Below are 13,161 nucleotides of genomic sequence, written 5' to 3'. Positions count from 1 at the left end.
CAATTGACAACTTTTCCCCCAACATGCTACCACTTGGCAATTTCTAACTGATGGTTGGTTTTGGCCTTATCAGCAACCATGGCGAGAATCATCAATCTGCAAAACATGGGGCTAAGCATTAATATTGACTTTCTAATAATTGAGTCAGTTGCAACTCCACTGAGTATATACCCAATGGATTACTCAAATGGTAACCCATCCCTGCTTTAAGAATTTCTAGAAATGATATCTTTCCATATATTGCAAAGAACCACATGAAATTGAAATAATCATATAAATTTACCCCTAACACTAAGATTGTAGGAAGGAGGATGTTGAATACACATCCTAAGAAGCAGAGCCTTAAATAGCACAACAGAAAGAGAGAAGTAGTATCGGGTTTTAGATATGAAGATACATTAGATGAAAAGATAGTTCACTTATCTGCTATTTGCTATGCACAAGGTAGTATGCTCATAATGTAAATATTAACTACATGTCAAAATGAGCTAACGTCTAGCAAGGATTCTTCTATTGAGAATATCTTTTGTCTCATGATAGTTCACTCTTCTATTGATAACAAAGGATGTTTGTTTCAACAGAAGAGTAATTAAACGATCTATTGTGAGACAGAGATTATGTGTGTGTATATGTTTTTTATAATCCACTTTTTCTAAAGCTATAATAAACAACCCATGCTCAATGAAATACTCTAGAATTCACACAATTGTGAGGGAAAGGATATAGGTGCCTTGTTGGATAGTTGTTGATGCCCTATAATGAAAAGCCTACTACTATCTAAGGGTATCTGGGCCCCACCGTAGCAACTAGTGAGAAAAATAATGAAGCAGCTGCATTACCTTGGCTTAAACATGTACTCTTTTCTTTATAATCTATACCTGAAGACAACCTCAAGTAAATAAGTAGAGCCTCAATTTCAAAATTTCCAGTGTTAACATTTTCAAGCTCCAAGTAGATGAGGTTGTGTTTGTCTTAGTTTTGTTGTTATTTTGTTAACTTCTCTTAATGATTTGAAAAATTCATCCTTGTCTCATTCTAAAGTCTCCTTCTTAGATCTTAGGCCCTGTTCACATTTTGGTTACTTACATGGGTAAATACACTTACCAAGGTAATTGTTTCCCAGGAAAGATTTACTCGGGTAAGTGCATTTACCCATGTTCTTTTATTTCCCATGTAAATAAGGCAATGACCATTTTATCCATAAAAATCCATTATTACAAGGGGCATTTTGGTCCCTTTTAAGTGTCGGCAACTTTCCCCCAAGGTGGGAAAGTTATTTACCCACCTCGGAGATGGGTATCACTTACCTGGGTAAATGATACCCAGGAAAATAAACTTTCCCTGGTCTCCACATAAATCTGAAAAAAGAACATGGGATTTTTGGTCAATGGGAATCAAAATCCCATTGACCTTCCCCCCCTCTCAAAATCCTGAAAAAGATCGCTCCCTTAATGTAAAGTTTGTTATTGGTCTATTCGTATTCAATTTCTTTGTTAACTTTGTCACTTTTATACAAAAAGAAGGAGCCATTGCTTGGTGCAATGGTGAAAGATGGTGCGAAAAATTATTATACTTTCAGATGTTAGACTTCAGAGCAAACAAACAGGCCTTAACCGGAGTAGATTCCTATTTTAGTTGTGTTTCTTGTGTCCAGAACATGGTGATCGGCTTTCCGGAGGGCCTTAAATAAAGCCCAGTGGTCTCCTAGAAGTCTAGAATGTTATGGGAGTCCATTTGGCCTGGGCCCCAATAGCAAGGCCCAGCTCAATTGCCCTCACTTTTTTGTGGCTCAAAACGCTCGCGCCACACACCCAGGCCTCGTAATATAAAGACACCAACTGCCAAGCAAAAAACCCGAGTGTTCAAAGAAAAAAAAAAAAACCAACTGTTGCTCCAAGATGGCCACGGCCGTCACTCGGCTCACACTTTTCTTATCCACAGACACTCCGCAGCAGCGTCGCCGGTGCACAGAATTCAAATTATCCACCGCTCTTTCTCCCTCCCAAACTCGTCTATCCCTGCCTTCCATTTCTTCGGCTACCTCCACTCGTCGGCGGAGGCTCGGCGTTTCCTGCCAGACTGCAGGAACACAACCCAAAGGCGTTTCCGACGCCGAATTCGGCACCGAATTCGGTCAGGATCGTCTGCTGAAGGTACCATGTCGTAAGAGAGCTTTCTATTTCTTCTTCTTCTTCTTCTTCTTTGTCGTCGTCGTCTTCTTCTTATTGTCTTTTTTAGGTGGAGTTGGGATTTACATTTTGGATGCTTTCGAGCAGGTGCCCGTTTCAAATATTAGAAATTTCTGCATTATTGCGCATATTGATCATGGGAAGTCAACTTTGGCGGATAAGCTGTTGCAGATGACTGGTACTGTACAGAAGAGGGAGATGAAAGAGCAGTTTTTAGATAACATGGATTTGGAGAGAGAGAGAGGTATCACAATCAAACTGCAGGTCTGCATTTTCTTACTATGCTTTGCACGCGTTGCTTAAGTTACTGTTGAAAATGGCATTCTTTTCTCAGCAGAGGAGATGAAAAGAAAATGATTCCTTTATCCATTCTGTTCAGTAGAAGTAGTTTCCTGATTTTTTTTCCCTAAGGACTTTGAATTTATTTATATTGTTGATTTCGTGAGTTAATTTAATTTTAATGAAGTAAATTCTATTTCCTCGTACAAGCTGTTCTCAATTAACATAGCATGCTTTTTGCTTTAAATTTCATTGCTACTTGTTTAATCAACTTCCTGTTCTTTCATGCTATTCGTCCAATTTAAGGAAAGATGTGAAATTCTTTATCCCATTTTTGATTTCGTTGCCATACAAATGTTATGGCTATATAATATTTGGTTCACTAAGGGCTGCGTCCTGCTCTAGAAACTTGCCAAAGTATCTATTTGTTTGGTGGTTGTTGGTTCAGCAACAAATCTTTGGATCCCTACTTCTCATGGTTTGTTTACTTGCTCATCCTTCTTCAATATTCTAACCCTTCCGGAAGCTAGTGGGGGTCCATCTTTCCCTGTTAAAGAGGTGTGGAGTAAACTTATTCCACCTAGGATTGGAAGTTTTTGTTGGGAATCATATTTGGAAAGAATCAACACCTGTGATTTACTTCAAAGTAAAAGACCAATAGATGCTTGTCCCCTTATTGGTTCCTTCTTTGTAAGGTCGATGGTGAGAACTGCTACCATTTATTAATCTCCTGTACTTTTGTTAAAGGTTTATGGGAATGGTTTTCCTCTTTGTTTGGATGCAGGTGGAACCCACCATCAGATGCGAAAAGTTTGTTTGAACCTTATTTTTTTCAGTCTGCCAAAGAGAAGGGGAAGAGTGATGTGGCGTTGTGTTAAGGGCTGCTGTTATTTGGACCACCTGGGAAGAAAGAAATTCCAGAATATTCTCTGGGAAGGAGAGGAGCAGGGAAGCCATTCAAGAGGTAATTCTTATCAGGGTTATACATTGGCTTAAATCTTTGGAGATATTCAACAGTGTGTCAATGGATGACCTGTCAAGAAAATGGAGAGAAGTTGCTTTTTCAGCCCCGGGTAAGGAAGTGACTCTAACCACAATGATTAATTCCTCTTCTTACATGTTATGATCAGACAGTGATGATCTCACTCTCCCCTGGTTTGAGCTTCATTAAGTTCAACTTTGATGGATGCTCCCTAGGAAACCTAGGACCTTTAGGAAATGGTGATATTTTTACTTAGGCTTGGACCCAACTGACTCAGTGGAATTATCAAAAGTTGAACTCTTATCATTGATACAGTGTGTTGGACTATCCTTGTTGACCAGCTCTCATGGGACAGCTATTAAGGGAGGCTCACAGATCATGATAGGATGATGAGAGACTGAAAAAGGTCCAGTGATCCTAGATGTTATGCTGCCAAACTAGAGAACAAATCTTTTATATCTAGAGGAAGCACTTAATAGCGCATGGAAAAGGAGGTGAAATTCTTAGGATTACTTGTGGCATTTGGGGAAGGCTTGGGGGGGTTCCTAGGGCATGTTGATTTTCCCTAGGGATGATTTGGGTCTTGTGCAGTTAGTCCTAACTAATAGACAAACCGAATAACAACCATAAGGTAACTTGCATGGATTAAGGTAGCTTAGTGATACTTTTAGGGTCAGGTGATTTATCCTAGTGGTTTCTCTTTCTTTCTTTAAGGCTATTCTTTCAGGCCAAAGTGAAACAAGAATGGAATGATATGCAGTAAAATAGGTTTTGGCAAGAAAGAATTGAAGAAAGAGGAATTTTCAAGCAAGAAATATCAAGAAAGCGAGAAAGATAAATGTTAGAGTGAGCCGAATAAGGGTAGTTTAGTCAACTTGTTTTTGTTAAGTTGTATGCTTATGTGGCAGTTTTATTAGAGACACTCTGCCCCACACTTAAGTAAGGGCAGTTTAGTCTTTGTACAAGTAATTAGAGACTAACTAGTATTAAGGGGTTGACCGATAGGGTTAACCCATCAGATTCGACAGTCCCTTCATTTTCCTTCTTCTTCCTCTCTTCTTCTTCTTCCTCTTGCTGGTTCGGGTTACTGTAGCAGCAGCCGAAACATGGTATCAGAGCCAGGTTCCTGACCTACTTCAGTTCGTGAACATCTCAACAGTGTTCGTGACCTCTCTTTCTTCGTTTCTGGGCTGTCAATGGAGAAAACTGGTTCGCCCTAGGTCTGAAACATCTCAGCTCGTCTCTCTCTACTGCGCATAACCTTCTTCATTAAGAAAATGACTTCAGCAGTGAATGGTTGGTTGAAACTCTCAAAAGAAGGTCGGTTATTTCTTCTCCTTGTGCTGTTGGTATTTCTGGGTAGAAAACCTTCAAGAACCTGCAAGTACTGATCAGAACCTAGAGAACTAGGTTTATTGTTGCCCTAGTTCTTGGAGAAAATCCCAAGAACAGACTATGTTTACAGTAGCCAAATGGTGTAAGGGCTGCTGTAAGTGGCTGAATGGTGTAAGGGCTGCTGTAAGTGGCTGAATTGTGCAAAGTGTAATGCAGTGACCTAGCTGAGTTCTTTGTGGTCGTGTATTGCCCTCTTAAAGGTGTTAAACAGGTCTGTACCGGGTGTAACAGATATGACTATGTGGTGGTGCTTGTGATGCACAATCTTTGTTGAGTGGTTGTAAGAGGGATTGCATGTGATTAGTAAGTGTTGAATTGATGTTTATGTGGTTCGTGGTGTTGTGAAATCAGTAGTGGTGTGAACAAGAACAAGGCTTGTGTATCTATTATTGTGCTTAGGGACTGCTATAGGTGCTGGAACATCAAACTCCTAATAACAACACTTAGTTGGTAGCTGGGAATTCAGGTTAGAAGCAGCGGTGAAAGAGTATCATGGCAGCAATGGGAGATGGGTATAATGATTAGAAACCTAGTGTGGTAGTTTTCTCTGATTATCTAGGTGTACGGATTACCTCAATTAAACTGAATGGTGAGAACTATGTTCCATGAGCCAAATCAGTGGAAGTTTTCCTCAAGGCAAAGAGGAAAGTGAAGCATGTAAAAGAAGATAAACCACCGGCTGACTCTCCAGGGTTTGGTGATTGGGAACAAGAGGATGCTCAAATCATGACCTGGCTATGGAATAGTATGGAACCAAAAATTAGTGCCAACTTCATGTTCCTAGATACGGCTAAGGATATATGGGAACATGCTAAGAAGCTGTATTCTGGACAAGATAATACTACAAGGGTATATCAACTTTATCAGGAATACTTTGATTTGCAACAAGGAAACAAAACCCTAGAAGAGTACTATGCCTGCATGAAGAATCTTAGAAATGAACTCAATGTCTATCATCCCCTCACTCCAGATGTTAAAGTTCAGCAACAACAGAGGGAACAACTAGATGTTACAATATTCTTAGTGGGGTTGAAATCGGAGTATGAACCAGTTAGAGCCAAATATTAGGGAGCTCTATTCTTCCTACACTTGAGGAAGTATTTGCACGGCTTCGTAGGATTTCTTTTGGACAGATAGAGAATCCCACACAGTCTGATAGATTAGCACTTGTGATAGCCAGAGAAGGTGGACGTGGTACAAGAGGGGGAGGACATGCTTCCCGAGGAGGCTGTGGCAGTTCCATGTTTGGCCGGGGTGGTGGTCGTGACTCAGGGGGAGGCCGTGGCAAAGGAAAGAGTAACTCTGCAAGTTAATGTACCCATTGTGGCAGGGAGGACACTCAGTGAATTTCTGTTATGATCTACATGGCCCTCCCTCTAAATGGGCTAATCATGCTGTAGCTGGTGAGGTTGATATCAGTGATAGTAAACTGGCAAACCTAACTCCCTCTACATCTACATCTGCTTCTGGGAGGGAGATGGTAAGTGTACCGCGTGATGAGTATGAACGGTTCCTTCAAACCACTTCACAGCATACCACTGCTACTCTAGCCCACTCAGATTTTGCTTGCATGTCATCTAAAACCTCTCCATGGATTATTGACTCTGGAGCCTCTGATCACATGACCGGGACTCTAGGTGTGTTCTCTTATCTTTCTGAAACTTCCACATCACAAACTGTTACACTTGCCAATGGTTCTTCATCTCCCATCTGTGGTGTTGGTAATGTTGACATGGCTTCTCTTTTCTTTATCATCTGTTCTATATGTACCTAAGTTTCCCTTCAATCTTATGTCTGTTAGTAAATTAACCAAGACTCTTAACTATTCTATTACCTTCTTTCCTTCCTCTTGCGTTTTTCAAGATCTCAAGACGGGGAAGAAGATTGGTGGGGGGCATGAAGCTGGTGGGTTGTATTATCTTGACGGTGGTGGATCCTCAATTGCTCTTCAGACTTCACTTACTCCTCTACAGTGGCATTGTCGACTGGGACATCCTTCTCTCAAGGCACTCAAGATATTAGTTCCGTCTTTGAGTCATTTATCAGTTTTACAGTGTGAGTCATGTTAGTTTGGGAAACACCGTCATGTTTCCTTCAGTCCTAGAGTTGAAAGTCGTATGTTGAGTCCTTTTTCTTTGGCTCATTCAGATGTTTGGGGCCCGATCAAGATAGAGTCTTATAATGGGTACAAGTATTTTGTCTCTTTTATTGATGATTGTTCAAGGATGACATGGATTTACTTAATGAAATAAAGAAGTGAATTATTCTCCATTTTTTAAAAATTTCATGCTGAAATACGTATACAATTTGGTGTTCCAATCAAAGTTCTTCGTTCAGATAATGGTCGTGAATACTTTCTTACTTCGTTTCAACAGTATTTAGAACAGCATGGCATTATTCATCAAACCTCATGTGCATCCACTCCTCAACAAAATGGTGGCTGAACGAAAGAACCGTCAGCTCCTCGAAACTGCTCGGTCTATTCTTCATCATATGAGTGTTTCTAAACGGTTTTGGAGTGATGCTGTATTCACTGCATGTTTCCTCATTAATCGGATGCCCTCCTTCATTCTTAATGATCGGTCCCCCTTCTCTATCTTGTTTCCCACTTTATCTCCATTTCCATTAACTCCTTGTGTCTTTGGCTGTGTGTTCTTTGTTCACAATCTGAGTCTTGGAATAGACAAGCTAGATGCACGCTCCATTAAATGTGTCTTTCTTAGCTACTCTCGGACTCAAAAAGGGTACAAGTGTTATAATCCCATTACTCGGAAGTGCTATGTCTGTCCTGATGTCACCTTTTTTGAGTCTGTCCCCTTCTTCTTAGGACCTGAAACATCTTCATCTCCACCCTTACTTCCTCTTCCTCTTCCTGTCAGTGATCCAGTTCCGGATGTTCCTGTTGGAGTAGACTCATCACCTCATCCAGTGTAGATCATTATTGAACGACCACTGATCCGGCAAGTGTATACACGTCGAACGACACCGGCCCCTCCTCCAGCTTCTACCTTATCTGCGGATCCTGTCATGGCTCCTGTTGCTGAACCCTCAGAACTTGACCTACCCATTGCCTTACGGAAAGGTAAACGTAGTTATATTCTCCATCCCATTTCTAATTTTGTTTTATTATCTCGCCTTTCCACCTCACATCGTTAGTTTGTTTCACTTTTGTCATCTATTTCCATACCTAACAATGTCCAAGAAGCTCTTAGTTCACCTGGGTGGCGGTAGGCAATCGAGGAGGAACTCTCTGCTCTTCAACATACTCAAACATGGGAGCTCACTACTCTTCCACTTGGTAAGCATGTTGTGGGCTGTAAATGGGTGTATATTGTTAAATACTTGCCATATGGTAGTGTGGAGCGCCTGAAGGCCAGACTCGTTGCTAAAGGTTACTCACAGTTGTGTGGAATGGACTACATGGAGACCTTCTCTCCGGTAGCTAAGATTGGCTTTGTTCGCGTGTTAATTTCCCTGGCAGTTATGTATGATTGGCCTCTGTTTCAGCTTGACATAAAAAATGCCTTCCTTCATGGTGACCTTGTGGAGGAGGTATATATGGAGCAACCACCTGGGTTTGTTGCTCAGGGGGAGGATGGTAAGGTGTGCAGACTGAAGAAGGCAATTTATGGGTTGAAACAATCGCCCCGTGCTTGGTTCCGGAAGTTTAGTGAAGTGGTGAAGAGTTTTGGAATGAAGCAATGCCAGGTTGATCACTCAGTGTTCAGCTATGACTCAAAAGCTAGAAAGGTTTTATTAGTGGTCTATATGGATGATATTGTCATTACTGGCAGTGACAAATTGGGGATTGACAAACTAAAGGTATTTCTGCAAAATCATTTTCAAACAAAAGACCTTGGGACATTGAAGTATTTCTTGGGCATAGAAGTTGACTGGTCAAAACAATGTGTAAATCTGTGCCAAAGAAAATATGTTCTTGATCTACTGGAAGAAACAAGACTGTTAGGTGCAAAACCGGCTGAAACCCCTATGGAACCAAATGTTAAGTTGAGCAATGATACAGGGGAAGTATTTGAAGATCCTGGAAGGTATAGACGACTAGTGGGGAAGCTGAATTATTTGACTATCACGAGACCAGACATCTCCTTTGCAGTCAGTGTGGTGAGCCAATTCATGTAGAACCCTCGTATACCTCATTGGGATGCAGTTCTTAGAATTGTAAGATATCTGAAGGGAGCTCCGGCCCGTGGGCTAATGTATAAACCAGGAGGAAAACTTGAAGTAGTTGGGTACACAGATGCAGACTGGGCAGGCTCAGTGTATGACAAAAGATTTTCTACAAGCTATTGCACATTTCTTGGAGGAAATCTTGTGACGTGGAAGAGTAAAAAGCAGATGGTTGTGGCTAGAAGCAGTGCTGAAGCCGAGTATAGGGCCATGGCACACACTACCTGTGAATTAGTGTGGTTGAGGAATCTCCTACAAGAAATCGGGTTCCACATGGACAAACCTACGAAATTGTACTGTGACAATCAAGCTGCACTCCATATCTCATCCAACCCTGTTTTTTCATGAGAGAACGAAACTCATAGAGGTTGATTGCCACTTTGTGAGGGAGAAGGTTCTTGCTAGAGAGATAAGCACAGAACATGTGGGCTCGGGTGATCAGTGGGCAGATTTGTTTACAAAAGCTCTAATCTCAGGGAAAGTGAACTATCTATGTAACAAGCTGGGATTATATGACATATATTATCCAGCTTGAGGGGGAGTGTTAGAGTGAGCCGAATAAGGGTAGTTTAGTCAACTTGTCTTTGTTAAGTTGTATGCTTATGTGGTAGTTTTATTAGAGACACTCTACCCCACACTTAAGTAAGGGCAGTCCCTTCATTTTCCTTCTTCTTCTTCTCTTCTTCTTCTTCTTCTTCTTCTTCCTCCTCTTGCTGGTTCGGGTTACTGTAGCAGCAGTCGAATCAATAAAAAACACTTCAAGAAATCAAGAAAGATAAAAAACACTTCAAGAAATCAAGAAAGTGGAATTTTACATAGTTTCCTTTTCTCCCCTTCTTTTTTTGGGGGGTACAGATATACCACCTAAGTTCAATGCCTTTTTTTTCCTGGGAAATTTTCCATCAAAAGATTAACACATCTGAGGGCCTATAGAAAAGGAGGCCTAGTTGGTTTCTTGCCTCACCACATCTGCTTGTTATGTAAAGCAACTGGTGAATTCATGCACCATTAACTAATCTCTTGTTCTTATGCTTCTAGTATTTGGGAGCACTTATCAAAATTTTTTCCTTATTTTTTTCTTTAGTTTTATTGTGACTGGAAAATGAGTAATGCCATAAATTGCTGACTTTTTCTATTTAGGAAATATGATGGTTAAAGTTCATTTTTTCTTGTTATATATTTTTTGAGCAGCAAGAAAATTTAATTCATTAAATTAAAGAGAGAAAAAAGTACACAGTGGTAAAAAGACTGCCAGCCCAAACAAAAACCAATTACAGTGAAGCCCAAAAAAATAGCTATCTCATGACCCCCTGTTTAGCAAGAGTATCAGCCATTCCATTTACAGTCCTTTTAACCCACTTGAAATCTACATTTAAAATCTTGACAATTGACAATACTTTCCACTTCCCTAAAGGCATGACTGAAAGTGTATTAGTTCATTTTTCTGTTATATTAGTTTTTAGTTAATCTATACTACTATTAAAGTATGAATGAGGGTGTGGAAATTTTCTTTTACCAAAATACCCCTATTTTCGAATTTAGTCATTCTTTAATTGTGAGGGCTGAAAGTGTAATTTGAATTGCTGCTTTTCATCACCTTATTTAATTCCCTCTCATTTAATATTGTATTTAAGGTATTTCTCACTAATAAATTCTACTAATTAAATCCATATCCAATACTTATAACAATATAAAACCCATGTTTTTTTTAATTGACCCAAAAATAAAATCATTCTTTTGGCTAGGTGGTGGGTAAGTAATTCAACTATTCAAGTCAATGGGTCAACCCATGATGTCATAGTTAAACAGTATTTTTTTAAATAGAAATAAATACAAAAATATAAAAAATAATAACATAGAGACAAATTTGGGCACATCTCTAATATTTTATATTGATCATATTAATGAAAAATAAGTTTAATAAACAAGAATCATAAGTCCTCCACATGAGCCACATTTCATTATTTTTATGCTAGAAGCATAAAGAGCTTAGCCATTGATGTTATACCTAAGAAAGTTAGTGAAATTAAGGTTTCATATGTACTATGGAACAAGGCAGAATTTAGAACAACACTATATACACACACACACACAAACACACTTTTGTAGATAAATAAATTTAAGAAATGAAATTCTGATTACATTATTGCAGGCCAAAATTTTACTTGGAAGAGTTTTATTGAAGATGGAAATGAAATATGAAATTTAAAACCTGACGAAAATATACAATTATTTTCCTATTTGGTGGCAAGTCAATGGTTCAACTTTCAGGTCAAATGTTTTAATCTTTAATTCATAATTAAATAATAAAAATTAAAAAATTGATACAAAACACAAAAAAGGAAAAGATATATAAATCTATACTACTATCAAAAGTGTTAATGGGAGTGTGGAACTTTTGTTTGGCTAGAATACCCAATTTTTGAATTTGGTCCCTCTCTAATTCTAAGGACAGAAATGTAATTTGAACAACCACTTTTCTCCTCATTCAAATTTCTTTCATTAAGTCTAATATTTAAGGTATTAACTCCTATTAACATTCATTGAATCCTGTAGAGGAAATGGGCCGAATGGCCCATAAGCTGTCATTCTACGTTATGTTTATGTTTTTTCTTTGTAATGGGCCTTATTCTGGGTCCATACTCTTATATACTCTGTTTTGTAATTTCTTGCCCATCCAAGGGCCCCTCTGTAATATTTCAAAGATTAAGTTAATAAAATGATTTAGAGTGTTAGAGGGAGGTTGAGTTCGAACCTCTCTTCTCTAAGTTTCTCATTGCCGCCAGCTCTCTTCCTCTCTCAACTTCTTAAGCTTCTCTTGTTCTTTTTTTGGTTTTGTATCTAATCTCAAGCTGTTCTATACTACAAGAGGGTTGTTTTCAACTTGGTATCAGAGCAGGCTAGACCTTGGCGTGACCCTCATGTGGTTCTAGTTCAGACAACTACATGAGGAGGTTCTAGGGCTGAAAGTTTAAAGTCATTCGCTGGTTCTTGGAGGTCATTGGAGGGTGCCCAAGTCTCTACACACTTGGAGAATGGTTCGGTGACCAGGAAGAATCAGAGAGCAAGGTGTTCAACCTGATTTGGAATCAGAGAAAAGGGTTTCGAAGTTATCTCAGAGAGCAAGGTGTTCGGCCTGGTTTGAAGTTCAAATAAAAGATTCTCTTACTGTAAGTTTTCTCAGTTATTGCTGGGTTATTTCTATTGCTTGGGAGGACTGTTAAAGCATTCAAAACCCTCCTCCATTCCGCCCTACTGTTGCTGGACTGATTCAACTCAGAAATTTCTGGGTTATTTTGGAGGGCAGTTCGGCTGTTATTGGACTGCCAAGTTGCTGAAACTGTTTTGGACTAAGTGGTACTAGTCTCAATTTCAGTCCAGTCCTTTTCTTGGACCTATACGGAACACTATTGAAGTGGTTTCTGTTAGTTAACAATAGGCTGTTAACTACTGCACACAGAGTGTTTGACTAAAGGTCTCTTAAGGACTGTGGACCTTTTTTTCTTCTCTTTGGGACAATGGTTGTTGGGGACCTGGAATACTTTGTGTTTGGAGGTCTGTTGGTTGTCCCTTGAAGGCTGAAATAGTATTTCTTACTCTAGAAAGAGCTGCCACCAAGAACCCCTGTACCTTGGAAAACTTATTAAAATCCTGTGAGCTGGTTGTTGTTGCCGATTCAGCTCAAACTAAGTTCATCAAGAACCCCAGTACCTTGGAAAACTTATTAAAATCCTAATTGGAGACTTTGCATGATGGATTTCTCGAACTTTGAAAGCAAGAATTTTGCTGAATATGGATAGACTTTGGGAACCCCAACCGATTTTGTGTTGGCTGTAATTACAGTTAAACTTGATGGGACCAACTACTTGGCATGGTCACAATCAGTGAAAATCCATATTTGTAGCAGAGGAAAATGGGGGTTTATTTCTGGGAGCAAGAAAGCTCCTCTAGAGGATGATCCTTCTTATGAGAGATGGATACAAGAAAACTACACAATGATTGGGTGGCTTGTGAATTCAATGCAGCCACAGATTAGTCGGCACTATCTTTAGATGAACTCGGCTAAGGAAATCTGGGATAGTGTTGCAGAAACTTACTCCCAGAAGTTGAATGTTGCCAGAGCCTACA

The 13,161-nt window shown here is 39.5% G+C and overlaps 1 protein-coding gene across 2 annotated transcripts in view; it reads left to right on the top strand.

Annotated features, from left to right (window-relative positions):
- The first annotated feature begins 1,860 nt into the window (after positions 1-1,860).
- LOC148873919 (Small GTP-binding protein) overlaps positions 1,861-13,161 on the top strand; it is an 86,522-nt gene continuing 75,221 nt past the window's right edge. For both annotated transcript variants that reach the window (XR_016104788.1, XM_088963638.1), the window contains exons 1-2: positions 1,861-2,153; positions 2,277-2,453. Coding sequence is in view for 1 of the 2 variants with exons in the window: in XM_088963638.1 (XP_088819764.1) it covers positions 1,899-2,153; positions 2,277-2,453 (432 nt within the window). In the remaining variant the exon portion in view is untranslated. The remainder of the gene's footprint in view (positions 2,154-2,276; positions 2,454-13,161) is intronic.

This window comes from Nelumbo lutea, chromosome 1, assembly GCF_056320005.1.
Source record: "Nelumbo lutea isolate HS-2025 chromosome 1, American lotus-T2T, whole genome shotgun sequence".
Taxonomy (NCBI): domain Eukaryota; kingdom Viridiplantae; phylum Streptophyta; class Magnoliopsida; order Proteales; family Nelumbonaceae; genus Nelumbo; species Nelumbo lutea.
This window is presented reverse-complemented; position numbering and strand designations above follow the sequence as displayed.